The 26724-nt window shown below is 48.8% G+C and overlaps 10 protein-coding genes across 12 annotated transcripts; 5 read left to right on the top strand and 5 right to left on the bottom strand.

The window, feature by feature from the left end:
• Positions 1–360: 360 nt before the first annotated feature.
• H257_06006 (hypothetical protein) lies at positions 361–897 on the bottom strand (the record flags this gene model as incomplete). Its single annotated transcript, XM_009831062.1, has 1 exon — positions 361–897. One exon carries the CDS (start codon positions 895–897, stop codon positions 361–363), a length of 537 nt encoding a protein of 178 aa, XP_009829364.1.
• Positions 898–1095: 198 nt separating this feature from the next.
• H257_06005 (hypothetical protein) lies at positions 1096–1373 on the bottom strand (the record flags this gene model as incomplete). The annotated part of the gene is made up of 2 exons (XM_009831061.1): positions 1096–1182; positions 1293–1373. The coding sequence occupies 2 exons, from the start codon at positions 1371–1373 to the stop codon at positions 1096–1098; spliced, it is 168 nt and encodes a 55-aa protein (XP_009829363.1).
• Positions 1374–5231: 3858 nt separating this feature from the next.
• On the top strand, positions 5232–7571 carry H257_06004 (hypothetical protein). The gene is made up of 4 exons (XM_009831060.1): positions 5232–5550; positions 5612–6295; positions 7111–7341; positions 7397–7571. Exons 1-4 carry the CDS (start codon positions 5410–5412, stop codon positions 7460–7462), a joined length of 1122 nt encoding a protein of 373 aa, XP_009829362.1. The 5' UTR covers positions 5232–5409; the 3' UTR covers positions 7463–7571.
• Positions 7572–9805: 2234 nt separating this feature from the next.
• H257_06003 lies at positions 9806–14205 on the top strand. Of its 2 annotated transcripts, XM_009831058.1 has the most exons (8): positions 9806–10261; positions 10325–10437; positions 10604–10737; positions 11238–11681; positions 12117–12187; positions 12335–12622; positions 12961–13039; positions 13740–14205. In XM_009831058.1, the coding sequence occupies exons 1-8, from the start codon at positions 9830–9832 to the stop codon at positions 14105–14107; spliced, it is 1929 nt and encodes a 642-aa protein (XP_009829360.1). In that variant the 5' UTR covers positions 9806–9829; the 3' UTR covers positions 14108–14205. The 2 variants fall into 2 exon arrangements, with proteins under 2 accessions (XP_009829360.1, XP_009829361.1); XM_009831059.1 differs by lacking the exon at positions 13740–14205 and having other exon boundaries at positions 12961–13574.
• A 1338-nt stretch (positions 14206–15543) lies between these two features.
• H257_06002 (hypothetical protein) lies at positions 15544–16578 on the bottom strand. Its single transcript, XM_009831057.1, has 2 exons — positions 16056–16578; positions 15544–16002 (listed from the first exon to the last, which is right to left on the bottom strand). Exons 1-2 carry the CDS (start codon positions 16524–16526, stop codon positions 15637–15639), a joined length of 837 nt encoding a protein of 278 aa, XP_009829359.1. The 5' UTR covers positions 16527–16578; the 3' UTR covers positions 15544–15636.
• A 784-nt stretch (positions 16579–17362) lies between these two features.
• Positions 17363–18565, top strand: H257_06001 (hypothetical protein). The gene is made up of 2 exons (XM_009831056.1): positions 17363–17935; positions 17996–18565. Exons 1-2 carry the CDS (start codon positions 17368–17370, stop codon positions 18523–18525), a joined length of 1098 nt encoding a protein of 365 aa, XP_009829358.1. The 5' UTR covers positions 17363–17367; the 3' UTR covers positions 18526–18565.
• Positions 18544–22323, bottom strand: H257_06000 (hypothetical protein). Its single transcript, XM_009831055.1, has 5 exons — positions 21622–22323; positions 21404–21547; positions 20694–21344; positions 19205–20155; positions 18544–19141 (listed from the first exon to the last, which is right to left on the bottom strand). Exons 1-5 carry the CDS (start codon positions 22273–22275, stop codon positions 18824–18826), a joined length of 2718 nt encoding a protein of 905 aa, XP_009829357.1. The 5' UTR covers positions 22276–22323; the 3' UTR covers positions 18544–18823.
• Positions 22324–22875: 552 nt separating this feature from the next.
• Positions 22876–24798, bottom strand: H257_05998. 2 transcript variants are annotated; one of them, XM_009831052.1, is made up of 7 exons: positions 24450–24798; positions 24234–24389; positions 24021–24185; positions 23868–23957; positions 23618–23784; positions 23395–23474; positions 22876–23315 (listed from the first exon to the last, which is right to left on the bottom strand). In XM_009831052.1, the coding sequence occupies exons 1-7, from the start codon at positions 24523–24525 to the stop codon at positions 23192–23194; spliced, it is 858 nt and encodes a 285-aa protein (XP_009829354.1). In that variant the 5' UTR covers positions 24526–24798; the 3' UTR covers positions 22876–23191. The 2 variants fall into 2 exon arrangements, with proteins under 2 accessions (XP_009829354.1, XP_009829355.1); XM_009831053.1 differs by having other exon boundaries at positions 22876–23474.
• On the top strand, positions 22899–23103 carry H257_05999 (hypothetical protein; the record flags this gene model as incomplete). The annotated part of the gene is made up of 2 exons (XM_009831054.1): positions 22899–23059; positions 23094–23103. The coding sequence occupies 2 exons, from the start codon at positions 22899–22901 to the stop codon at positions 23101–23103; spliced, it is 171 nt and encodes a 56-aa protein (XP_009829356.1).
• Positions 24799–25153: 355 nt separating the features above from the next.
• Positions 25154–26424, top strand: H257_05997 (hypothetical protein). The gene is made up of 4 exons (XM_009831051.1): positions 25154–25724; positions 25780–25917; positions 25984–26155; positions 26204–26424. Exons 1-4 carry the CDS (start codon positions 25200–25202, stop codon positions 26371–26373), a joined length of 1005 nt encoding a protein of 334 aa, XP_009829353.1. The 5' UTR covers positions 25154–25199; the 3' UTR covers positions 26374–26424.
• Positions 26425–26724: the final 300 nt, after the last annotated feature.

Genomic DNA, 26724 nt, shown 5'->3' with positions numbered 1-26724 from the left:
ACTGTAATTTGCAGTAGTATACAATTTCCTGTATTTTACAGTCGCCCGGTGGGGTTGTCAAAACTGTAAATATTCCGGATAGAACTGTAAAATAGCGTTTACAGTCGCACCGGTGGGGATGCTCTAGAGCCACTTAAGAACGTGCAACTGCCCAGCCTAATGACACGCGAAAAGCATCGCGTTGCACTTGTCCGGGATAATATTATAACGTCGTTGTGCAAATACTAGTACGCCACGACTGGCATAAATCCATGTCGACACGCCCCTTCGATCGCAGCCGTCGTGCTTTCTAAATGGCGACTTGTGCAGCATCGTTCATCGCACGGCTCGAGCAAGGAATTCCATATGCTTAGGATCATTCTAAGGAGTGCCAAGTTGCCCCCAGCTGCTGTGCATTCCACTGGTGTGTTTTCCACTGGTGTGTTTTCCACTGGTGTGCTTTCCACTGGTCTTGAGCAAGAAGTGCACCTCCGTAAACCGACCAGCCTCGGCTATGACGTGGCCAAGCTGCACGTGTTGGGCTAAAACACCAGGTTGTAAGAACCACTGCCCGACAGTCAAGTCCCCGTCGATTTTGGTCACATGAATGAGAGTCCACGTCGATACCACCAGCCTTTGCGTCGCGTGGAGCACTTTCAGATGTCGACACATCGACCCAGCACGATCGGTACATCCTTGAGTTGTGTGAGTACGCAAGAAATGTTCCACCGACAAATGCCCATTCTTCGCGCGTGCAGCCTTGGGTTGACATGCAAAAATAGATTCCACCATCGTCGTCAGGTCACCTCTTCCTTGATGCTGCATGGTCCATTGCGTCAGCTGTACAGCCTTCAGCTCTCGATGCCGATGTAGCCATATCACAACGCTGAAATGTCCTCCATCTGCCGCGCCATTCATGATACTGGTGGTGCAACCTTCTTGTCGACGGTTGTGACGACTTGTATATATTGCCATTTGCAGACGCACCGTCCATGGCGGCTGTCGTTGCGGGTGAATGACGTAAGCCCATCCAACCATTTCAGCACACACAGATAGATAACTATGCTATGCGGCAACATGCATCACTGTGGGGTCCATGATCCCATACCCCTGAACCTAGACCACCAAATCCAAATGGTCACTTTCAACAGCTTCCAAAACCGACGCCGGAGTGACGGCGCCCGGTCGATACCCATGGAGGAACTAGACCGCATCGATATGGCCACCCAAGTACGCGTTTGTTGACGGTATACAGTGACGTTAGTATTGGGATACTCCATGCCACGGATTGACAAGTCATTGGAACTTTCTACCTGACCTGTTTCCGACGCCATCTGCATCGCTTCTTCAAAGCAATTCTCGTCAGGGCGATGGGTCACCTCCAACCATTGCATCACATCCAGACGCCCCGCATGCGTGGATCAATTCTACGACGTCCAGATGGCCACTGTCGCCGCTGCCATGCCAAACGCTAGTTCAGAGCAGCTTTGGGACGATTGCTCCGTTCAAATATAGCACTGCGGGAGGAAGCGTGTGTAGTTGAGGGCAAAATGCACAATGAATTAACTGAAGATCTACAAAGATCTCCTTAATCCTCATCATAAAATCTTCTTAGTCTACTTCACTACTTCTACACTAATATGCATTTTTGTATACAATGGATGCGGGTGCGGTTGAGACATTGGGAACTTCACTAGGCTAGCGATTCTAAGCTATACTTGCCCTTGAGACACGTTCCCAGGCAAGCATGATCTAGGATGCGTTATGAGCCAGGTACTGAGGAGCTGGGTGCGGGCAAGGTGGTGGCAAGCCGTTAACCCACCTGTCACATCGCTACATCCGTTCTGATGGAGCCATTGAACCATTCCCTAGTGGCCATTGTCGACAGCACGGTCCACGACCTTCTCTGTGGTTGGAGATATGGTCGTGCAGAAACTCCACAATAATGGAAACGTGAGTTGTGCTTCCCACAGCCTAGTCGAATGCATGCTTCGTAGAATCTTCGTTGTCGTCGATGCTCGTTCAAGCTACGGGCTACTTCCAAATGGCCACATTCAAAGCCCGTGTCGTGCACCCCTTTTATCGATGAACTCCACCACGTACTGTACTGGGCGATGAGGCTTAGGTCGTCGCTGACTAAGGGCATCCCCACCGGTAAGACTGTATAATGGAGCAGCACTATGTCCATGCTGTCGTCTGCTTGGAAAGTGAAGGCTTCACCAGCAATGCCATGGGCATGTGCGCTAGGTACAGTAGAGGCCAGCTTAGTTCACTGGCAGTGGAGGCACTCTTGCAGTAACGTTATCATCTTTGTGGCGTCGCATGTCGACTTGCATGTCCTACAGGCATGGGATGTGCCTACCTTTAAGCCGAGCAAAACAATGCGCGCGGGAAACTGTCAAATTTGGGGAAAGTACTACATGTACGTAGGCTTCGGAAAAATACTATGGAATAGTAGGGAAGACGATCAAAATGAAATCATACTTATGGAAATATTCATACTGACTGCCGTACTATATTTCCCTATTTGATAACGATCCCCTACTAAGGGACCCTAAGGGTGACTTGGAACTCGCGTTGCAAATTCGGCTTGTTGAACACCCTGCGCGTCCCAAATTCGCTGGTTTACATGCAGGAACAGCAGCATCTCCATATGGACAGGATATAAACGTTGGCGGCGGTCTGAATAGATCACTTTGGCAGCCGAGAACAAGCGTTTAACAATGTTCGACGTGGCGAAGTAAAAGATTCGTCAACGAATGCCGATGATACCAGTCGGCGACGTTTTGAGCTCAGAATGGACTGAACAAAGCTGCAGCCATCTTCGTGGCGAGGTGTCTGCAAATCAACGAGGTACATTGCACCATGGCTACAGCATCCAATTCGTCTTTTACTCTCATGCAATAGGACCATTGCTTTGGGGTGAAACGAACTAACGTTACTGGATATGTCCACAAAGGACTAAATGGGATGAGTAGTCTTTAACGTTATCTTGCTATTTGTGGTTTCGTGGATTGCCACTGAGCCGTTCGTTGGAGGTATTACGTTAGCCGAAGGCAATCAATCGTTGCATTGGGTTAAAGTCATTTCCGACTGTACCACAATTGAACGAATGTACTTACAGTTTGGTGTTCAACGCAACCATTTCTGGCACGAGGGCCTACAGTACAATCCACTGTTGTGCGTTTGACGAACTGGAAGGCACTTTTTCTATGGGCCCCTTATTTTTACTGTTAGGGAAATATTCAGTCCTTATTTTCCAGGGGTAGGCTCCTTAAATATAGGGGAAAAAGGAGAAATAATTTTCCCTACCCTTATGGGTTTCCGATGCCTGCAGGTATTAATAATAGTACTATTAATAGTCGTAGTATTCCAATGAAATGATCCAATAATTCCATTTGACTGTGAATACTCGCGAGTTTTTGCAAATCAGCAAATATCACATGAGCCAACTCCTCTCCTTGGAACATGCACTATTAATATATACGTATACGGTAGTACCAGTGTTTTATTTGACAGTGAGTGATACTACTGTAGTACACGAGGTGGGGTACCCTGTATGAGATTTACATCATGTTGGATCTTGCAGAGATGGGAATAGAGAATACCTCCTGTATGAGATCTACATCATGTTGGACCTTGAAGCGATCGTTTGGTGCTTGCCTGCTTGATCTGCTGCTTTAGACACCGAGTGGTTGTGAGTGTGTAAAGGTTTGCCCAGTCAGGATTTCTGACTGGAAAATTACTACGTTGAATTTGGCTGATATTTCCTGTGAATTGTCTCACTGGATCATTTTATTGGAATATTCCCATTGTATTCCCATTGTTTAATCACACAAATGGGGTGAGAAGAGATTTCTTCCTATTCTGTAGCAATTCAATGGCCATGATTGATTGGACATAAATCGTGAACACAAAATGCAAACTGATTGGCCAACACAATATTACACCAAGGCCAAGGTCGAAGCCGACGTCCGTCGTTGCGCTTAACAGCCAACGGGATTGACCGTAAGATCTCTAGGAACTATTACTTCAACAACGCCAGTCGCCCACACGTATGAGCTGGTGACTGCGCATCTGCACTCTGGTTATCTGAGTTCATGGCTGCATTCAATATTTATTTGTGTGTAGGATCAGTAATTGGCTGATGGTGCGATAATTTCAGCCAGTAGTTTGGCGCAATTGTGGTTGTCAAAAATGAGATGAAGTACATTACTACGTAGTATTATCTTGGAACATGGTCTAACTTGAATGGCGGGGCTCTGCCCGCCGCATATTCTTCCACATCTAACGAACGTTACCGGAAGATAATAATGAGCCCCAGAACCTTATGACATGCCTAGAAAATGGGGAGCTTACTCTTGATATGAATCATGGTGGCACATTACTGTACTGCTACGTACAACATTAGAGAGGTTTAGCTCTGTTAGCCAATCCACGTCCTGGGGCAATGGAAATTTCAACGACGAGGTGATTTCATTCGTGGACGACGTCAGTACCACAACGTAGCGGCGCTCCAAGCTGTACAAGATGGCCTAGTATCAAGGCTGTATGTCCTAGTATCAAGCTGTAGCCATTGATGATATCATACCCCACCACCTACTTCACAATAATGGTGCATGGCGTCACTGGCAATGTCAAAGTGAAACCTTGGCTTTGGCTGGCCACTAACGTCGCGGTTGACAGTGAGTTCAGATGGACTGTATAACGTTACTGGATCGTCCACCACACCATCATTCACGGAGGTTCAATTCTCACCCTGGACAGATATCCAAGCTTAGACTTGCCCCCGAGTGGCATTGCAATGCCATATCCTCTTGCATGGGGTCCTCCTCAAGGAGCCTTAACACTTCGCGACTCGTTCTTCTTTCGATCGACCCATGTTGACTTTGTGATGAGACGGGACAGCAGCAATATACTTGCCCAGGGCAATTAAATACAAATTCGCTTATCCAAGAATGTTCATGAACTAGCGGAGATTTCCTCTTGCAAGGTGCATACACTTTGAAGTACAGTGTCGTTTTGATTGGTCAAAATAATCATAGTTGGCCAATCAGACTTCAATGTTATCGATTCAAAATGTGGCTCTAGGCACGCTGTATTATCATAACGGTTGTTTAGACGATATACGGCAATTATACGTCACGGTGCGCTTGCAATCCATAAAATTATCAAAGATTTCAGCGTCGACTAAAAAATGTCGCGATCGCCTGGCATTTATCTTGCATTTTCTATGGCGAATGTTATTAAAATGCGCCCATGCATGCATGCTGGCATGCTTTCAAGTAGAAACCGTGGAATTGTAATCACTTTTCTTGACCACCGACCTCGGCGAAGGAAGCTGCATCTGTCGCCACCACAAGGAGTACACTCGTGCGGGAAAACGCATATCCAGCCACCAATAACCCCACCACCAGCAGGCCCAACCATATGGCCGTGCGCGACACTCCATTAACGTCGGTGTTGACCCGCCAAGACAGCGGGTATTTCCAGCGAGACAACATCAGCTATACCATGAGCGAAGGACCGCGCTCGACACTCTTCGATAAGCACCTCGAAGAGCTGTACTCGGTACGTGCCACATACCGTCCATTGCATGGGCTCATGCAGCGTATATATTGTGTACCGGTAGAGCGACGACCCCGTGGACGGCGTCGCGTTCTTCGAATCCGCAGGGTACTACGACGAAGTGGAAGGGAATACCGTGGCAGGATTCATCCAAACGTGGGGCCGGCAGACGTTTTGGGGCGAGGACAACCCGCCGACGACCATGTCGTCGGACGGCACGTTGACGTACGTGACGACAAAGTCGGATCGCCAACACTTTGACGACGGCGAAGACAAGGCGTCCCTGGACGAACTCTTCCACGACTACATGCAGAGCCGCGCGGCCGTGTCCAAGATCCACTTTGAAACGCGCAAGCTGCGCAACAACTTGGAGCAAACGTCGTGTCGGAGCGGCAAGGACACGATGGCGGCGATCGACAGGCTCCGCCTCAAGCTGCTGTGCGACACCGACCTCGAGGATGACACGGACGACGACATGGACAGCGAGGCGTCGTTCACCGGCAACTACCTCATGGGCATCAACCTGAACCTGCCGGCGTCGGCCATGGCGCCGTACTTTGGCCACTTGCGTGTGCTGAAGACCGGGCGAGTGCACTTGTTTGGCAGCTTTAACAAGCGATGGTTTTATCTGGACTTTGCCAAGGGCGAACTCTCGCTTTTCGCGCGCAGTTATTGGAAATCGCCCAAGGGCAGAGTCGACTTGCGCGCCGTGGCGCGGATATCGCCGATAAACGACACGGACTTCACGGTAGGTGATGATGAAGTCGATCGATGCTATGACGAAGATGGGAACGAGCGACGAGAAATCGCTAGCTTTACACCTACATCTATCTATCTATCGATCGAGGCTTTGCTTGTATGTATGGCTGCAATTGGAGTCTTGATTGATTGGATCACTGTCACACTATTTTGGTGTTGTCATACACCAATTACGTGCAGCTGCGTCTCCTGCTAATGTTTTAATATTGTGCTTTTACCCAATATTTGGACTTTTGTGCTGCTTCGCCAACTCTATCGATCGATTCTTTGTAAAGTTCATCCAGGATCACACTAATTTCAGTAACACACTAATTCGATGTTGAATCGGCTGAAGAGTGGATAATTTGATTGGCTAGCTGATTTGTGTTGTGGTTTTTGATTGGCCACTAGATTCGTGTTGTGGTTTTTGATTGGTCGTATATCGATTGTCTGCCGATTTGGTGATTCTGCTCATTTGATTGAGCACCCAAACACTCCAATTTAGAATCAACTGGACAATAAAAAAGAATTGGACTTTTCTAAATATCCGATCAACCCTATTTTATGTTCTTAAACTCCACTTATATGTGTGGATAAGTTTCCTAAAATGCTTTAAAAGGTATTGGCCAAATCTTATCGATCGATGGTTTTGGGATATATCGGGACTTGTTGAGTGTCCCGTTGACCAGGCCAACACTATTTGTTGTCATAACACCAATGACGTGTCGATATGGGGACCTTCCTGCGATGAATCCTCGTGCCCCTATATATATATATATATATAATGTGACACGGATCAAATTCATACTATGGGGTGTTGATTAGATTGAACTCGCGGGGGAGCACAGCGTGTACGTGCGCGCCAACACGGTCGAGAAGATGCAGTCGTGGATTACACTGCTATTGTACGCGAGGAAGCACGCCCGCCTGCACGATCATACCGTGTCGCAGAGGGCGATCCCGAGCCACGCGTTCAACTCGACGCCGCCGACGCTGCGGACCCAGCAGCCCCATGTGTCAAGTGTTCGGTCGTCGCCCGTGCCCAGGACATTTCAGGTACACATACAACTGTGCCGAAAGATATCGTGTTTGAGAGGTTGTATGTATATAGCGCTCGCAATCGTGGAACCCGGGCAAATTGTTTAAAAAGTTTGGCCCGTCGTCCACTGCCGCATGAAAGTGATGTATATATATATATATGACAAAAAAGAGTACGAAATACCAGAGGCAAGTCGAGCCACCAAGAAAGCAATTGGACCGCTGCCCATATATATATATATATATATATATATATACATATATATATATATACATATACTTATATATATATATATATGACCGCTTCGTATCCCAAACGCAATCAATCGGGAGCCCCAAGTCGTCAGACAGGTCGATGATGTAGTAGTACTGTAGCCATATCTCCTCGTGGTGTGCACAGAGTAAACATAACAGAGTAAACATATGAAACAAAATGGACAACACATGATACTTACTGTTTACAAGAGATCCAATGGCCTGTATGGTCTTAACGAATAGAGCCACATCGCCAATTCGCTAGCTAGTACTACTAGTACCGGTATGTATTAATTGTTGGAAGTTATTCGCATGTGGTTCGTTCTTGGCTCGATTTTGACGTTCGAATGTTAGACACCATTGGCCAATCTAAATTTCCTCATCGCGGATTGGCTGAGAGGATTGCTCTATTTTTTGACAAATCAATGGATTACTATTCATGATGCCACCGTCTGTCATTCTCCAAAACTGGCGATTCCATCTTCAGTTCGGTCGTTTGAAGGACCTGCTCCAGTGGTTGCTCCATCTCCGAGACATTATTGCAGTCCATCAGTTAACGTTGACGTAAAAAACCAGGTTAAGATAACTTAACCAATTTAGGATAACTTTGTATTGCCCAATCACACCTCGTTATTTGGTCAGGTCAAAACCTCTGTCATATAATGCTGACCATTCCGTCACGTGAATGAAATGCAAAAACGGCGTAGAAACCATTGGTATCAGTCATTCAGGATTGGGTTTGAAGTACCCTAGCCGACATGGGCCACATTGGGTTGGATCTGAGGTTGTGTCGAGTGTTAAACTCGGTGGACATCCTTTCCACAACAGAAATATAACGCTATAAAGCAATACCCTTGTATATATTATATAACCTGTTGTAACCGCTTACCCTAAACACAGAATTTCAATGCTCCGACACATACATACTTTAACATAGAATAGTCATCCAAAATTGGTTATCAAAATGTCAGTGCAAATGCTTAGAAAGTGACAAATTTATCTGTGAAGTTCATCGTCTAAACTAATAATTCGATTATGAGGTGAAAGATGTCTATTGGAATCATTTTTCAAAACTCAAATATCGTAAAGTTATGTCCATTCTACTCCGACTTTTTTTAGGATACCAGGTATGATATTTACCGACAGTGGACATCGATGGTGTACGATATATTCGGATCCATAGCCTGTTGTCGGCAAGGTACAGTGTATGCAGCTGCCGAACTCGCTCGTGTCGTGTATGCCTCACATGCGACTGATTCTCCTGTGTGGATGGGCAACCTTTCCGTGATGCCAACTTTGATGCATCTAAGCGGCACCACATTATCCAACGCTGATGGATTTGGCAGCGTTGTGCGGATCAGGGACTTTCTCCATCATCGCCACCAAGGGGTTACACCGCCACCCAATGTGGCGACATGCGCATCGTACAGGAAGTTACCTAGAGGAGCGACGAATCCAGGGATGTACCGATCATGCCTTCCTCTCCGCCGGGAAGAATGGACATTTCAACATTGTGCGATACCTCCTCACCCACTGACCAAGGCCAAATCATAGTACTTATCATGTTCACACGAGGTGTTGGAAGCCGCCGCTGAACGTGGCCATGTGGCGGTCGATTCATTCCAGCACGATGTGTAGGGCTAGACGTGGTGTGCTCGCCCATTGAAATGGACGAGGCTGCATACAATGGCCGTCTTGAAGAGGGAGAATGTATCTGTACCCAGTTACTACGTAGTAGTACATGATAAGCACCACAGCTACTACTACTTGTGTCGTGACTGTTAGACGTGGATTTGGTCCGACTCAATGGTCATATTCCTGCGCACACGTGGTAGTATCGACGCGATGGCTACATGACGTTGACGATGGATACAGCCACTTGGACATCGGTGTATGTGAATCGATCCGAAGGATGTACGTAGAAGCCATTGCATTGCGCATGTGAGGAAGGCCAGTTGGAAGTTGTAAACTGGCTGCATGCGAGTACAGTACGTATGTACGGCAGGGGGTGGTCTCCGAGCATCGCTGCTATCAGACCAGCGGGGAGGGGTGCACACATCCAAGTGTGGACATGTTGAAGTGGTGAAACTATTTCTCGTTTTCGTAATATTAATATTATTACGATGTATAGTATGGTACTTTCGGTATCGAAGTAACGTTCGTTAGGGCAAATTTCAATACAAAGTGCAAGTAAAAATCGGCCTGTTTTTACGAAATTCATCCATTCCGTTTGTAACCTCGACGCGAATTCATGACGGCACGGCGGCATAGCGCGGAGAATCCTCTCTTGGACCACGAGCTCGAAGGAGCGCATGACATGCTGCATACTAGTTCGTCCATGGGTGACATACGCGGTGTCCACTTTGACGGTGGTCTCGCTACACCTGAATCCGACGACATGACGCAACCCACGGCGGTCTACCGCAGCATGTTTACGAAGCGCTCGCAGTCGTTCGGCACGCCGTCGTCCGCGCAAAGAGAGAGCTCCAGTTTCGGATACGACGACATCACGATGGGTATCGGCATTGGTACTCCGCCGTCGTCCACTCGATCTATGCGCGATGGGTCCCGCGCTTCCGTCCAAGACATTGCCAAAGATATGGTTATCAATCGCAAAATGATTGACGAAGGCGTGGGACTCGCGCATCCCGAGGACGTCCGCGACAGCATTCGCATGATCCAGGTACACTTCCCTTCCTCGTCCTGAACATCAACACGGACAAAAGCGGACGTCGTGTGTGTGTAGGCGTATTCCAGGCGCGAGATGCCACTCGACTGCGACCTGAAGGCTTCTGCGCGCATTAAAAAGAAGCCATGTACCCTCATGCTATCCCGGGATGCGTTTGCATGGTTTCACGGGTACGTCGGACGGAGCCCGGCGGTGATTCTTGATTCATCTCCAATCTCGTCCTGTTCATATCCCCCCCTTTAGTTGTACATTTTCAAATCCAATATATATATATATATATATATATAATTCATACCAACGACAACACAATCTCATATTTTTGCATAAATCGTATAGATCCAAGCGCGTGGGGTTCATCGACACCGACGACATTGTCGGGGCAGAATCAATCTCGTCGTCGTCCTCCCGCAGCACATCATCATCCTCCTCATCTTCGTCCTTTCGACTCCATTACTTTCGCAAGGGCAAAGGTATGTCTGACTATATATATCCTTTTTTCCCCAAAAATATATATTTGGACTTTGTATTATATCACTTATACCCTATTTTTGGGTGACTTTGATTCTTTGCCAAATCTGTCGATCGAATCTTTGACTTATATATAAAACGTCCAGAATCACACTAATTTCAGTCACTAATTCGATGTTGCATTTGGTCGAAGGGAGTATTTGATTGGCCACTTGAATTGTGTTCTGTGCTTTGATTGGTCGATATATCGAGCACCACCCAAACACTCGAATGTTCGAATATCGACTTGACAATAATATCACACTAATTCAAGTCACCCACGAAGAACACGTTGCTGTTTATCTGTTCCTACCATCTGATTGGCTCAAATTCTTCTGTACATTTCGTCGTGTGAAATTCCTTCTCTATGTATCGCTTAGTGTAGAGTAATCATCCCAGCAATCTCTAACATTACCTTGCCTTGTTACCCCATCTCTCATCACTTCTCCCATACAACCCGTAGGCTCCAAGCCGTCGCACGCGCTCCTTCGCACACACCACCAACTGGACGTGGACGCCCCCAGCGAAGCCGTGGCGCGCACATGGATCCAGGCCATCCAGGAACTGGTGCGGTGGCAGGCGCGGGTGCCGCCGACCTCGCAGAAGCGCCGCATTCGGGTGGTGATCAACCCGCACTCGGGCTGCCGCGACGCCCCGCGCATCTGGGAACGCGACGTCAAGCCGCTGTTCGACCTCGCCGGCTTTGACTCTCATGTGGACCAGACGACGTACGGCGGACATGCGGTGGACATGGGGCGCGAGTACTCGACGGCGGAAGGGTACGAAGCGATCGTGTTTGTGTCGGGCGACGGCACCATCTGCGAGTACATGAACGGATTGCTCGCGCGACCAGAAGCCGAGTGGAAGCAAGTGGTGGCCACCACCCCCATCTCACTCATTTCCGCCGGTAAGTGATGACGGATATGATGCTAATGTCATGACAATATATGGGTATTCGTGGGTATGGTACCATGAAAACGAGTATTCCTATATCGTGGATGGATAGTATGATGGATCGAAACGTGTTATATATATATATATATATATCGTGATACTACTACTATAAATATTGTCGTGTATACTTGTTGGTGTGACAATCATGGAATGAACCACTCAACGTATATATATATATATATATATATTATAAATATAAATAAATATTGTCGTGTATACTTGTTGGTGTGACATTGATGGAATAAACCACTCAACGTGTATATATATAATATATATATATATGATTATATCGTTATTTCGAAACGATTGTGGATCCCCGCATGTATAATATGCATATATATATATGCGATGGAATGCGTAGCGTGTGGATAATATGTTTTTCTTGTAGGCACCCAAAATGCATTTGGAATGGGGGTCGGAATTCCCACGACGGCGGCCGCCGTCTACTGCATCATCAAGGTACATGACCACTCAATTTCATATGTCGTTGCGTGGCCTCATATACATATATATAAATATATATAATCGCTGAATAGGCAAAATATACTAGTACCACATTGGATGCCATCGACTATACTTCGTGCTAATTATACCTTTAAATTTTAGCGCAAACTGCGGCCGCTGGACGTGTGTACAGCCATGGCGGACGACAACCGCGGCACTGTGCAGTACAGCTGCTGTGGCTTGGGATGGGGAGTGCCAGGGGACATCGCGGCCGAGTCGGAGAAGTTCCGATGGATGGGCACCAAGCGGTACGCGTTCCTCAAAGTAAAGCGCCTGCTCTTCCCCAAACGACACTCGGGGCGTCTGCAGTACGTACCCCTCAAGCCCCAGCCCCCGCTCCGCCCATATGACCAGATAAAAAACTTGGGAGCGGACGACCAGTACGATGTGGTACGGATATATATCATGTAGTTATATATATATCTACTTCCAGACATGGGAATCATATATATATATATATATCTACTTCTAGACATGGGATTCATGCATACATATATATATGCATGAATCGCTTGCGTGGAAGTGAATAGGATGACGTGGGAGATGTTGTTTGTGTGGTTGGGGGGTGTTGTCATGGAGAGAGAGAGTGTGTGTATGTGAGGCGAGTGGATGATGCCTGATGTGTGTATATATTAATTACTCTGTCGCAAATACATATATACTTCTCGTCGTGTCAGATTATTGAGTTTGGACAAAAACATATCATGTATATATATTTATGTATCTAGGAGGAAGACAATATATATGACGGCATCGCCAGTGTACGCAACGCCCACTTGAAAGCGGCGTCCAAACTCGCCGGCGCAGGTACACTTTCACCATCTAAACATATCTGACTATGATACTACTGGACAAAAGGAATGCTACGAGTCGTCATGCTATTGGCTGTTCGATATTGTCTTTCTTTTCCCCAAAATTTGGGCTTTTGTGCTGGTTCTTTGCCAAATCTATGGATCGAATCTATCTACTAAATTGTGATATGTAAAATAGTGTCCAGTGGTGATTGTAATATCACACTAATTTAACGTTGATGATGGTTTCCTGCAATCTGATTGGCTCAATCCTTCTGCCGATGATTCTTGTGTAATATATTTGGTTGTGCCGATGCATTCCTTCTCCATATCGGTCCAGTTTAAAATATAAACACAAGAATATTATGCCAACATCGTTATTTACTGTGTACTTATGCATGAATGAATGTCAAAGTCGTGACAACAGGAAACACTGTATGTCCTCTCCTTATATGGCTGTGTATGGGTGGGTGTACATACTACTATTCGAGCTGTGTGGATTATAAGGACAACCGTAGTATATTGAGATATGGTATTAATAAATATCAAGCTAAAAGAATTTGTAATAATATTGGAGTAAATCCTCAAACAACAATAAATCAATTAAAAAAAAATCAATTAAATCGTTTAATAAATTATATAAATAAAAATATAAAAATTGAACAAAGACCAAATACAAGTAGTGATTCACTCACTCATTCCTTTTTGTATTGTAGTGCGGAGTCCAGCTAGTCCCAGCCGATTCCGGCAAGACTGGTGGACGACTGAGACGGGGAATTATGTAGCGATTGGGGTGCTCAACTCGGCACCGGATGGGGCGTTCTGCCACCCGTCAGACGGATGCCTCGACCTGATTGTGGCCCGCAAAGGCAACATATTTCAGATGCTCAATCTGGCGGTGCTGTATCTGCTGGGGAAGGAGCGAAAGAGCTCGCTGCTGTCGTACGTCAAGGTCAAGGCGGTGGTCATTACACAAAATGAAGCGGACGGCGTGATGAACATGGACGGCGAAGTGCTGCCGGGTCCGGGGCCGTGGCGCATGGAAGTGGTCCCTAGTTTGTTTAAAGTGCTGTCTGAAAAGTAGGTTGCTGACTGCGAGGTAACTGTACACGGAATTTGTGCCCACCAAGAGTTGTCTATCGCGTTTGATAATGCAATATAAACAACATATATATTCCTACATATTGTACCGCTTTAGTGTACAGCCGAGCAGGGGTTGGTTGATGCTCCAGCTATAATAACACTCGTAGTTCACAATGAATTTCAAATGGAATCAATCCAATTAGAACCCCCAAAGGTCCTAGAATGACAGCTGATTTATCCACGAAAAACAGTGGGAATGATGATCATTTTTGACTGTGCTCACGTATAAGTTTTGTAAATGTATATTTGTAAAACATCCATTTATACAGGTATCGAGTATATTTGTGGTAAAGTGTAGGTGCAATAAACTGTATAATATAATAAATTGTACCGTAAACTTACACTCGTGCAATCCCTTTGCATGGTTTGGTCGGGACAATGGAAAATTGTTGGGGGGCATATGTAATTATATCGAGCCAATGAAAGGGGGGCACAATTTCATACTTTTTCAATAGCTAAGGTGGCGTCTGGTAAGATTTCAAAAAGAATATTCCATTTTCTGCCAAAATGGGATTAACCCAAATGCCATTTTCAAAATGGAGGTAAAAGGTCCATTTTGTAATGTGGCGTTTTGGACCACTTGAACGAGTAAATCCCACGTGGAATTATTGCATTTGGGTTTAAACTCTTCAAGCAAGACATATTTCAACTATGATCAGATTTGTTGAATTCTGCCCCAAAATAGCATTTTGGGCCTGAATATTGCAATATTTCCGTTTACCAGACGCACCCTAAAACATAAGCACGGTTTTGGCTCATCGTCGAATAAAAAGCTGTAAAACAAGTAACCATTGATTTGTACTTGTAAAAAACGTATTTTTATATACTTCAAAATACTTCGAAGTATAAGGTTAGACCACTCTGGCTGCCACAAAAATATCAGAAACCACCTCTTTTTGCAACTTTTCAGAAATATTTTGGCAATTTTTCAAACGACAACTTTTGCGTGTGTTGTTATAAATACCACTTTTCACACAAGTTGACTTTATAGGTCGCGTTTTTACTCTATTTTGACAGAAAATAGTAAAACTCGACATATGATGTCACTTTATACATATCAGATTTGGCAGCCAAACACACAAAAGGAGTGAAAAATTGTCATAATATTTCTGAAAAGTTGCAAAACGAAGTGTGTTCTGACATTTTTTGTGGCAGCCAGAGTGGCCCTAAGTATTTTTATTTTATTTATTTCTAATACTATGAATACATACGGAGGTACAGTACGCTCAAATTGAGAAAATCGAGTGAGAAGGCATGAGGCACCGCTGCCAAGGAATTAATTGCACGTTGGTCGTATGTCTGGCTAGTAGCGTTACGCCATGGATAGCTGCGTTCGTCTGACTGTTGCAAATCCCAACGAACTCTAACGTTAAGGTTGCTTGTCAATCAAGCCACTGACTGTTGCATGTATGTAGTAGCACGTAGCTCACTATGTATAGTAAAAGCAATGTGGTGCGGATCGCACTAACGTTAGGACAAATGTTGTTTTTGCAAAATGGACGGCTGCCACATCTTGATCATGGCACATGAAGCAGACACGAGACCACAAAGGGCATCCTGCATCGGCGATGCTGTCGGCCAGTCGTACGCTCGTCGGGTCGCGTGGAAAAAGTCCGCCACGAGTTTGACTTGGGCGAGCCATACGGAGACGTACGTGGCGCGGCAGTTGTGGAGATGGACGGCAGCTTTCGTCCGTTCGTTGTCGGCGGTGTCCGCGTTAGAAGCGGCGACGAAGGCGAGGCGGGCGTCGAGCAAATCGGATGTGTTAAGTGGCAAGTCGCACGCGACAGAGAAGACCCACAGCCGGTCAATCCAAACCTCCAACGATGTTGCCACCTGCGAAAAAACGTTATATACACACCACACGAGCAGTGAAGACATGAACGAACCGAGGTGGACAGGAGGTTCATGTCGCTGGCCCAACAGACGTCGTCGCCAAAGTCGCCGGCCCCGCCGACCACAGCGCCGAGCGTGGCCACCGCTCGCTTCCATCCGTGTGGCTCTTGGCTTGCAGCCATGGCGTTGGGGAAAAACTTGAGGCAACGTCCAAGTCGAAGGACGCGGCGGGTGCCGCTGAGTTGGGTCGCCAGCTTGCCCACCAGTGGTTTGTACGTTGGCTGGTTGATGGCCATGACTAGCTTGCACATGTATTGAGTGATCTTGCACGCCTTGTCGCGGCCATCGGACTTGGCCAAGATGGCCAAGACTCGGTCCAATTGTTTGGCGTCTGTGTGATGCACAAGGTACAGCCATGGCAAGAGCGCAGACACGAACGGCAGCGCTGCCTTGGTGTCAACCGTGAGTGGTGGTGTTAGGTGGAGGTGGTCCTCGCCGGCGTTTTGGACGACCTTCATGGTCATGTGTGAGTGGTAATACAGGTTTGCAATTGTGGCAGGGTGATCACAACTGTCGTGGCTGCCAGGTAGTTGTGGTGCCAACCATGAGTAACGCTGCGCCGTTTCGCCAATCTCAAATCAACTTGAAGTTTGCATGTGTCGGGCTGGGTGGCCGTGGTATGCACCCGCCCATCCAGAAATACACCCCCAAACATCTCACCAAGAGTGTACAATCTCACAGTTCAACATGATGGACATTCGATTCCCCCACCAAACTGTAGAGGTCCTTGATAAACGAACGTGTGAGATTCCACAGCATGTTATGATAACTTGTCATGAGTTCACGATGAAATGCGCATTGATGGAGTTGATCCTTCACCAAATGAAGAGATAATCCAATGGGTCATTGCCTGTTTGCCATGAGGCCATGATGAAATGAAATTCACAGTCAATAAATATGGGTACTTCGATACAATAGCTAAGTTAGTAGAGGGTTGTTTCAATGATTAAGAAAATTCTGCTCTACCGGTAGTCGGGTGAGATATTTGACGTAAGTTGAGTTTTCAAACTAACGCGATTGCAAATCGAGTTGTTGTTGGAAGTGAGGCTGTGGCTACGTACACTGAACGCCCACCTTGCCAATTACTACATAGTAAGTAGTATTACTACTACTGGAGTACATATGTCCTCGGAGTACTTGGGTTTTGATAGTATAAGCGAGCGAATTTAGCTTTGGTGGGGGGTCCTCCAAAATGAAATAATGGGGGGACCAAGGAAAACGAGTGGATCTTGCCAAAGGTCACGAATTACGACATACCAGTACAATACTATCTCCAAGTAAATTATAAAGATATAATCGCCTGCAATGAAAAGCCAGCGAGACGATCTTCCAGCAGCAAAAACCAGTGGGGGCCGTGGCAGTTCCCATAGAAAACTAGATACCGACATGGCAATAAGTCATGAGAAGCCACCACTGAAGGCTATGGACAATCCAGAGCCGGCACGCGGGTGGACGTCCGACGAACACCTGAGGTTCCTGGATGGCTTGGAACTGCACGGCACGAGTCAGCACCTTCGTGGAGACGACGACGGGTCGACGCCTTGGATATCCATTGCGGCCCACGTTCAAACCCGCAACGAAAGCGAAACAAAGGAACACGGCGAGCGGTATCTCCACGCGCTCCTGACGCAGTCGTTGCTTGCGACCAAAGGCCAAGGTGGGAGCACGACGTGGACCGCCGACGAAGACGCCGTGTTCGAAGCAGAGCTCGCCAAATGGATCCACACGCCGCATGCATGGACAAAGATCGCCATGCAGCTGCCGGGCAAGACCGTGTACGACGTCATGGACCGGTACGACACGCTTCTGCGCGACTTGAGCGCCATCGAGAGCGGCGTGACGCCGCCGCCGATCGCAGACATGCACGATGCCAGTACGCCCGTCCATTACGTTGAATCGATAATGCTCATTTTAACGGATTTTGCATGTGCAGACATGACACTGATCTGCAGCATCGCCAACGCCCATGGCAACCACGTGCTGTTTGATGTGTTCAAAGACGCGTATGACAATCCATGCTCGGCGGAGATCGCCACGTACGTCGCGTCGGCCGTTGTGGGGATGGTGGCGGCAACCTCGGCTGGGACGACGAATGGGGACTCTGCCCAGTCGGCCACACTGGTCAAGCGAGGTCGGCCCAAAGGAAAAGTCGCCAAACCATTGGCGACGATGGGGATGAAGAAGAAGCCGCCGCCGTTCAAAGCCAAAAAAAGCCCCAAACGTAAAAAGAGTAACGGGGGGGGCTTGGCATCACATCGTCAAACGACCACCCATCACCAGAACCAACATGCCCCCCCTCCCTCTCGCGGTGGCAACTTCGCCTCGACCAGCGGTGGTGCGCTGGGGCTCACGCTTCCTCCCCTTTTCGACGGCAAGATGTTGCCTGGACCTGGCATGCTACTGCTCACCCCGGGACGGCTGAACCGAACAGACGACGCACCACCCCTGCACCGCACTGCGTAATAGTACGTACTACAGTAATCAACAATGGACACCCTTCTTTCGTATTTCCATTGGTTTCACTGTCCTACAAGTACTAAACCTACTTGGACTACTTGGGTTGTTGCTGCCCCATCATCGGACACAACCTGCCACCCCGTGGCTACTTACTCTACACCTACATACTACGACGTCCTATCTACCTACCTATCTACCTACGAACAGACCTTCTTTGGTCTTCTACTGCTACTGTGGCCCAAGGTGACACCGTGGGGGGGTTGTTATGCCTGGAGGGGGGGATACCGGGGCGGTAGCTGGTTGGTTACACATGGTACCGCGCCGAGATGATGTCCCGCAGAGGCTGGGGAAAGCTCTCGTAGTAGGCGGGCCATTGGTCGCCCAGACTACGCTTGAACCCCTGGACGATCTGCTGGAGCATCTCGTGCAGCCCTTCGCTGATCTGGTACCCGTCCTTCTTTCGGTCTTCCAGCGAAGCAAATGCCACACACAGCTGCATAAAGTCCTGTACAATCCCCGACGGGTTGAGCTGTACCAGCTTGACCAGCCCCGTGAACGCCACTTCGCGGTCTTCGCCGTCTTGCAACACCCGCAGCGTCTTGAACCACAAGCTCGCAAATTGCTACACAATCATACATCAAAATAGTCCTTCTAGTATTTCGACCATATATATATCCAGTCGTACCGGCAAGAGGGGGGCGAGGGCTTGGGGGGCGACGTACGCCAGCCGCCCGATCGTAATCGCACAGTTCTCTTGCAAGCTGCGCGTCGGCCGCGGGTCTTGGTACCCCAGCACCGCGACCAGCCGGTTAATCGCGTCGGGGGCGAACGCCCCAATGTCGGCGCCAACCTTGACGGCAATCTCGCCCAACGCCCAGCTCGCGTTATTGCACACGGAGGGGTAGTCGGGCTCAATGTTGCGCAGGAGGTGCGGCACGATGTCTTGGACATGGGGGCCGACAAGGGAGAAGCAGTTCTTGGCGAGTTCCCCCATGACCGCCAGCGCGCTCTGGCGGACGTTGTGTAGGGGAAAGCGCACGCACTCGACGACCAAGTTGAGCACATTCGTGGGGGCAATCAGTCCTTCCATGTTGGCGCCCAGCCCCTCGGCGATCCCAGAGACCAAGTCGAGCGCACACACAATGAACTCTGGGTCTGTGGGCTCGACGTCTTGGGGGCGATGCGTCGCCAATGCCGACGACAGCAGTCCCGTCTCGATGAGCCGGATGCATCGGTCCAACACGGGGCGCGCGTACTCCTGGAACCCGAGGCCAAGCGCCGACGCGATCGACGTCAGACACTCGAGGAGCGGAAACAGCTCGGCGTTGTCGTCTGCTACTGCATGCCACTTGGCAATCAACGGCGGCATGAACACCGCGACGAGGTCCGGGTAGTTGAGGGCTTCGCCCACGGAATCGGCCAGCGTCCCGATTGCGTCGTACAAAATGAGCAAATTCCGCGCCTGGTACCGCCCAAACGCGTACATCAAGTTGTGTAAAATGGGCGCCAAGTACGGGATCAAGTCGTCCGCCGCCTCTTCTTCCAGCGTGCAAAACGCAGAGCACGCCGCCGTCTGCACCTTTTTGTTGCCGTCCAATACACGCTCCAGCATGGACGTCATCAGTGGCTTGAGTACCTACATTTATATAAATGTTTATATATGTTCACAAGAGATTTAATTCCCAAATATCCCAAGACACTGTACCAACAACAGGGTTGTTCCCAAGTCGACGAGAATATAATCAATCAATCCTACTTAAATATTATTTGGTCGAGATTGATGTTGTTGACGTCCGACGTGAAATCCGAAATTTAAAATAAACGCGATATTTTAAAACAAACCAACGGTAAAAGTAAAACTAGAAAAATGATAACTATAATAATATCCATGTTGAAGGGAGGATGATTACATGGTTGATACAAAAAAAACTTTTTTGGAATACCAACCCAATGGGAACGATCCAATAATATAGCAACAACACGTTTATATTCTAGAGAGACAAAATAAATCAATAAATAAAATATGCCGACGAATAAATTCCCGTTCGTGGTGGAGAATATACTCGACATATATATATACATAAATATATATATATATATATATATTTGAGGACAGCGTTGCGAGCCACCACATAATATAAACGACATGATCGACGAAAATACAACGATCATACGTTTTCGTGGTCGTTGAGAGACACAGCCCAGTTGGCATATCGGCCGAGTGTCCAGCACGTGATGCTGCGAATGTACGGCGCGGGGTCATTCATGAGCGTGAGCAGATACGGGAAGAGCGTCGGGAGATGGGGCACGACGCCGTCCATGCAACCTTCGGCGATGGCGCCGAGGGCCAAGATGCCCGACTCGCGGATGGCCCAGTGTCCGCCCGTGTTGGCCAGGCGTTCTTGGAGAAGCGGGAGGAGAATGGGCAGGATATCCACCCCAAACGAGTGGCTGAGGGTATCGAGGCCGGCGGCGGCGGACTTGCGGAGGTTCCACTGCTCGACGTCGTCGTCCCCCGTGTCATCTTCTTCGTCATCGCTGTCGTTGTCATCGCTTGCGTCATCGTCGGCGGCATGTTTGCTCTTGTGAAAGATGGGCTTGATGTCTTCAGGCCGGTCGGGTACGTTTTCGTTCTGTTCGTCTTCTTCGAGCTCGAATTGGGCAATGTCTTCTGGCGAGTACACCATGCGCGACAGCAACAGAGGAATCAAATGCGGGAGCACGTGACTCAACAGCGGCTTGACGTCGTTGAAGAGCTCGGGCGGGAGATCGCAGATGGATGACCAGAACTCGCATGCTTCCAGTGCCACCGTCTCGTCGGGGTCCTACATGATGATGGTGACGCTGGGGAAGGGATGGATGGATGGATGGAGACGAGCCGTACATTTGACGCGTGAAGGATGAACTGAACGATGGGGGTGAAGTGAGGCATCAGAACTTGCATGCGCACTTCGAGGAGGATCACGATGCTCTGGCACACCAGTTTGCGCACGGGGCTGGACGTGTCTTGGGTCAAATGGGAGATGCCCTACGCACAAGAATGCCATGGTCAGCGCGTGATGTTCCATGGTTTCGATAACAAGAGTTCGTGTATATATATACCTGAAGGAACGCGTCGATGTTGAGGTCGAGCGCGGTGGGCATGATGAGAATCAACTGGTTCATGCAGTTCAACGCGTCGCGACGAAATTCGGGGCGGGGATGGTTGAAGTACTGGAGGAAGATTGGGATGAGAGCGTCCAGAGGCCGCGACGCCAGCCGCTGGTCGTTCAACTTGTCCGCGTGATCTTCGCAGATCTTCGTGAGCGCGCCAAACGCGCCTTCAACGCCGCTCTCGTTCGCCGCATCCTGCAGGTAGTGCAGCAGACCAGGGATCATTTCCGGGCACTGGTCGAACGTCACGAGCACTTGCACGACGGTCGTGAGGAGCAGGCCAGCCGTGCTGCGGATTTTCGGGTGCGGGTCCGTGAGAAGCGACAGGATGCTCGTGCGCATGTGGGTCTGCATGTCCGGGCTCAAGTTGTGGTACATGTTCTTGATGCTCTTCTTCAGCAGAAGCCCAGCGACTTGTCGCACGCCGATCTCGGGATGGTGCGCAAACACGTGCAACAGGTACAGGTGGAACTCGGGCTGCACACTGTATTGGTTCAGGCGTTGGTAGGATTGCTGCTGGATCGCATTGTCGGGGACGGTGCTAGCTTGGAGCAACGCCACGACCTCGTTGAGCGCGTCAGGAGCTGGTTGCCAGTTGCTCATGGTAAACTCACTTTGTTTCCGCCTCTCGCCACTACACTTGCAAAGTCGTCGCAGCCAAATAGCATCCACCACCTGGGCATCCGGATACCGACACCCAATCCCTTGGCGTGGAGCCGTGGCGGTATCCGGATACCCCCTCGTCAGGCCAAAATCTTCGCACGTCGACCTGTGAAAGGTCTCTCTGTCTAGATGGGAATAATATGTACCATACTTGGCCCCCTTCAAGGTGGAAGGAGATGGCCATGCATTTCATATGTGACACTGTAACTAGGTGGTCAATGTGATGCATGTTTGGGGGGCTTTCCTGAAACAAGAGACCATGTGAAAACGTTTGGAGGAAAGCCGACGACGACCCTACTACAAAGTGCACCTAACTACTACGTAGTACTAACTAACAGTAAAACGTTAACTGTAAATAAGGTGGTTGGCATAAATTAACGAGTACTAGTAAGTAGTATTTGGATGTGAAATGGGTAAATCACGTAAGAATGTTGGGTGAATTGGGATCAACTCTAGTTTTCTCCCCGAAATACACGTTTATCTGTGTGTGTTTTTTTCGATGAATTTGTTGGTATCCGGATGAAACAGTGTAATGTCAACCTCTATAGCAGCATCATTTCGCCATGGCAGACCGCGTCGTTGCTGAATATGGATCCATGTGCCCCATGCTTCCGCTGGATTCGTACGTGATGGAAGGCGAAGGAGACTATTGCTCCGAAACGCGGTTGCCCAACGACGACAATGCAGAGCGCTTGGATCTGTGCTCCGATTCCGAGGACGTGCGGTACGCAGCGCAGCTTGCGACGATGGCAATCAAGGACTGCCTGAAGCACATCACCCCCATGCACATGCACAGCTCCATGTAGTTCCATTAAGTTACAAATTTTCCTTCTTAAACATGCCCCCGTTCATTGCGCTATGGGCCTGTCGTCGTTGCCACGTCCAGACCATACTTGGCCCGCAATGCTTCGCGACGACTTTGGTTCTTCTCCAGCCGCGTTTGCTGCATATGTGTCTTTCGGAGCTCAATCGATTCCAGTCTATTACGCCATTCGTCAACACATACATATAGCAACCACACAGCCGCCGCCATCATCATGCGAATATCCTGCTAGTTACCCGATCATCACCCGCGTCATTTCCTGATGCTCCAGCGCCACCCGCGCCGCCGTCTCCTCCTCAATCTTCTGCACTTGAAACTACACACACATATATATGAGATACAGTATCAACTGGACAAGTCATTCCACGTGATAGTGAAAATGCACTTTGGTGACTGCACTTTGGTGACGTTATCGCATTGGATCATCCTCCAACACGAGTACACAATTGCACGAGGTACCTGTCGCATCTCCAGGGCGCTACGAAGAGCTTGCAGCCACAGGTCCCGGATATGCGGATCTGCCGCGTCCAGTCGATGTTGCTGGGAGGGTGTGGTGAGGTAGAGTCCGCTGACTCCCACTGGAGTGAGACTTGAAATAGTGTCGAAAGGAATCGCCTTGACAATGCCTAGTACATTCGACTCAATCATGTTATTAATTCGCGATATGACGAATACTGTGGTCGCGAGTTCGTAGTATCGAGAAGCGTACCCGACAGAACGTTCGACATCACGTTGATCGATTGGTACTGAACGGTGCCATCCACCCATTTCACAAACACGGTACGCTCGACAAGGAAACCTACGCCATGGACCCTTTCATATTGGCAACTGGGAAAGTGTGGTAGTAGTAGTATAACGGTACCATATTTGACAAACACCGCGCCAGCCTCGAGCAGCGGCAAGTGCCGGGCGTAGAACCCATTTTCCCGTTGGGCCGAGGTGGCGCAAGGACCACACAAGCGGACGTCGGTGGTGAGTCCGAGCTTGAGCACTTTGCCGCTATGTGGTGTGCAAGTCCCGCAAAACACTGCAACGTTCACTACTTAGCCAAACACCACATGGATGCGTGACCCACCTCCGCCGCATCCGCGGCAATGGTGCTTTCGATTGAAAAGATCAAAGTCGTCGTGGCAGGCCGCGCAAGACGGGATGGATTCGTCTGAGACCCATGTCGGCGGCGTGTCGTACGTCCCGAGCACGTTCTTGTTGGCCGAACGCAGTTTCTCCATTGCTTTGTGAATCGGTTAGGTCAATGGGCATCCCACGAGGTTGCAAACAATGACTGACGTACAAGAGGAGCAGTGGCGCGCCGACGATGATGGGGCTACCGACGGCTGCTCGTCGTTGCCAGGGTTGAAGCACCACATGAGCAACTAAGGGGGAAACGAACGACTTCGGAATATGGTTATCATAAGAAACCTTGCTAATCTTATACGGCGGTGTTCAACTTGGGTTTATACAGGTCGAATCATCAGAATCGGCGATGCGATGACATGTGGCGTCGTGGCTGCAGGGAATTGCAACAGTACATATGCGTGAGGCGCACTCGCTACGATGGTAACTAGTAAGCTATGGCATCCATCCTCAGCTATCGCCTTCGTCATCGGTGGCAAAGCGCTCAAACATGCGTGCTAACAATCACCGAGTCCTCACCGTGAATTGTACTTGCCGTGGACGAAGCGGCGGCTACTGTCTTTGACGAATGTGAACCATCAGTCTAAGTCCCTTAAACTTTGAACATGGCCAAGATAAAACTCCCCCGAGCCATCAGGTCGTCGTTCCTTCGGTGTGATGGTGCATTTTGGAGCGTCCAAGATGCAAAAGTACGTCCTGAGGTTCCTGGAGCCTAAGATCATAGGTTTGTCACTGTACCGACTGTTTTACGTCAACTGTACAGTTCTTAACGGTACAATGTACGGTCAAATGTACCGTAAAGTATACGACAAATCGAAGTAACCATTGTACTTCGAACCAAACTCCCAACGACTACGAGCCCATTCTTCGATCCGCCTTCTCGAGAGCGTAAACAAGCAACAACAGCATGGTCGTGTCCACGTCCGTCGTGATCGCCGTGGCGGTGGTCCTGGTGGTGCTGTGGGTGCTCATTCTCTTCATCTTCGCCACGAGCATCCGCATTGTCAACCATGCGGAGGTCATGATCCTCGAGCGGTTTGGCCGGTACAAGAAGACGCTTTTGCCGGGTATGCACATCATCGTGCCGATCGTCGAACAAGTCCGTCCGATCGCGTGGCGCCACCGCAGTCGCACGATTCAGAACGGTGACGCGCCTGTGATTTCTGCGACCACCGAGCGCGTGGACATGCGCGAACACGTGATTGAGTTCTCTCGACAGCACGTGATCACCAAGGACACGGTCATGATTGACATCGACGCGCTCGTGTACTTCCGCATCGTCGACCCCCGTCTGGCCGTGTACAAGGCGCAGAACATCCCCGACTCGGTGGAACTGGTGACCCAAGCAACGCTGCGCAACATCATTGCGACCATGACGTTGGACGACACGTTCTCGTCCCGCGATGAAATCAACTACGAGTTGTTGAGCAAGGTGCGTAGCAACCCTTGTTAGTGACACACGAGTAGTGACATAAGTCGTTTTGTAGGTGAAACACGACGTCGAGCGATGGGGTGTCACTATTACCCGCGTCGAAATCTTTGACATCATTCCGCCCATGGATATCAAGTTGGCCATGGAGCAGCAGATCAAGGCGGAGCGTTGGCGCCGCTCGGAAGTGCTCGAGGTACATGCTCCATGTTCCAGAATCTCGATCAAGGTTCCATGGTGACGACGATGTTGATGCTTATAGGCGGATGGACAGCGCGAAAGCATGATTGTCAACTCCCGCGGCGATGCCGCCCGCATGGTTTTGCGTGCGGAAGGGGACCGCGCGTCCATGTTGTTGAGAGCCACGGGGGAAGCCGAGGCCAAAATGCTTTCTTCCAAGGCGGAAGCGCAGTCGATGGAGTCTATTCGCGCGGGTATGCTGCATAGTATTCAGTACTACCTGTCTAACATGGGCATTATAGCCATCACGGAGGCCGGAGTGCGCGCCGTGGACTACCTCACTGCGATCCAGTACTTGAATGTCCTTCGCAGCATCAACATCAACCCCTCGCGCACCTCTGACATGCGATTGATGCTGCTTCCCATGGACACTGTCAACGGCGTCAATGATTTGGTCAAGCTCAACTCGTAGATTACATTTTACTACCTAACAGTAAACAAGATTTGGCTATTATTGTGTAAATCGCGTCAACATGAGCGAAATATTTTAGGGTTTATTTGGTGATACCGTATAGTGTATATGCATTGCGACGGATTAATCCATTGCGACTCCTGTAATAACTGATAATTTTCTTGTAATAACTGATAATTTTCTTGTAATAACTGCTAAGTACTACTACGTAGTAAGGTAAATGATCGAATTCTCGGACATGATCGAATTCTCGGACATTGGAGTTTTGACCAATCAGTAGGCTCAATTTTTGTGTGAACCAATTCTATTGGATATGATAATATTCACCACTTCTTCTTGACTTCACCACTT

Source organism: Aphanomyces astaci (genome assembly GCF_000520075.1).
Source record: "Aphanomyces astaci strain APO3 unplaced genomic scaffold supercont1.11, whole genome shotgun sequence".
Taxonomy (NCBI): domain Eukaryota; phylum Oomycota; class Saprolegniomycetes; order Saprolegniales; family Verrucalvaceae; genus Aphanomyces; species Aphanomyces astaci.
This window is presented reverse-complemented; position numbering and strand designations above follow the sequence as displayed.

Excerpts from the sequence above, each read along its gene's own strand:
- H257_06004 (XM_009831060.1), top strand. The coding sequence starts at position 5,410 with ATGGCCGTGCGCGACACTCCATTAACGTCGGTGTTGACCCGCCAAGAC. Across the intron at positions 5,551-5,611 it reads ACCTCGAAGAGCTGTACTCG|AGCGACGACCCCGTGGACGG; the intron begins GTACGTGCCACA and ends GTGTACCGGTAG. Across the intron at positions 7,342-7,396 it reads CCGTGCCCAGGACATTTCAG|CGCTCGCAATCGTGGAACCC; the intron begins GTACACATACAA and ends GTATGTATATAG.
- H257_06003 (XM_009831058.1), top strand. The coding sequence starts at position 9,830 with ATGACGGCACGGCGGCATAGCGCGGAGAATCCTCTCTTGGACCACGAG. Across the intron at positions 10,438-10,603 it reads GCGTTTGCATGGTTTCACGG|ATCCAAGCGCGTGGGGTTCA; the intron begins GTACGTCGGACG and ends TAAATCGTATAG. Across the intron at positions 11,682-12,116 it reads CATCTCACTCATTTCCGCCG|GCACCCAAAATGCATTTGGA; the intron begins GTAAGTGATGAC and ends TTTTTCTTGTAG.
- H257_06002 (XM_009831057.1), bottom strand. The coding sequence starts at position 16,526 with ATGACCATGAAGGTCGTCCAAAACGCCGGCGAGGACCACCTCCACCTA. Across the intron at positions 16,003-16,055 it reads TGAACCTCCTGTCCACCTCG|GTGGCAACATCGTTGGAGGT; the intron begins GTTCGTTCATGT and ends GTTTTTTCGCAG.
- H257_06001 (XM_009831056.1), top strand. The coding sequence starts at position 17,368 with ATGAAAAGCCAGCGAGACGATCTTCCAGCAGCAAAAACCAGTGGGGGC. Across the intron at positions 17,936-17,995 it reads CGCAGACATGCACGATGCCA|ACATGACACTGATCTGCAGC; the intron begins GTACGCCCGTCC and ends TTGCATGTGCAG.
- H257_06000 (XM_009831055.1), bottom strand. The coding sequence starts at position 22,275 with ATGAGCAACTGGCAACCAGCTCCTGACGCGCTCAACGAGGTCGTGGCG. Across the intron at positions 21,548-21,621 it reads ACATCGACGCGTTCCTTCAG|GGCATCTCCCATTTGACCCA; the intron begins GTATATATATAC and ends TCTTGTGCGTAG. Across the intron at positions 20,156-20,693 it reads CTCTCAACGACCACGAAAAC|GTACTCAAGCCACTGATGAC; the intron begins GTATGATCGTTG and ends ATATAAATGTAG.
- H257_05998 (XM_009831052.1), bottom strand. The coding sequence starts at position 24,525 with ATGTGGTGCTTCAACCCTGGCAACGACGAGCAGCCGTCGGTAGCCCCA. Across the intron at positions 23,958-24,020 it reads CGCGGTGTTTGTCAAATATG|GTTTCCTTGTCGAGCGTACC; the intron begins GTACCGTTATAC and ends TCCATGGCGTAG. Across the intron at positions 23,316-23,394 it reads ATGACGCGGGTGATGATCGG|ACTGGAATCGATTGAGCTCC; the intron begins GTAACTAGCAGG and ends ATGGCGTAATAG.
- H257_05997 (XM_009831051.1), top strand. The coding sequence starts at position 25,200 with ATGGTCGTGTCCACGTCCGTCGTGATCGCCGTGGCGGTGGTCCTGGTG. Across the intron at positions 25,918-25,983 it reads GCCGCTCGGAAGTGCTCGAG|GCGGATGGACAGCGCGAAAG; the intron begins GTACATGCTCCA and ends TGATGCTTATAG. Across the intron at positions 26,156-26,203 it reads GATGGAGTCTATTCGCGCGG|CCATCACGGAGGCCGGAGTG; the intron begins GTATGCTGCATA and ends TGGGCATTATAG.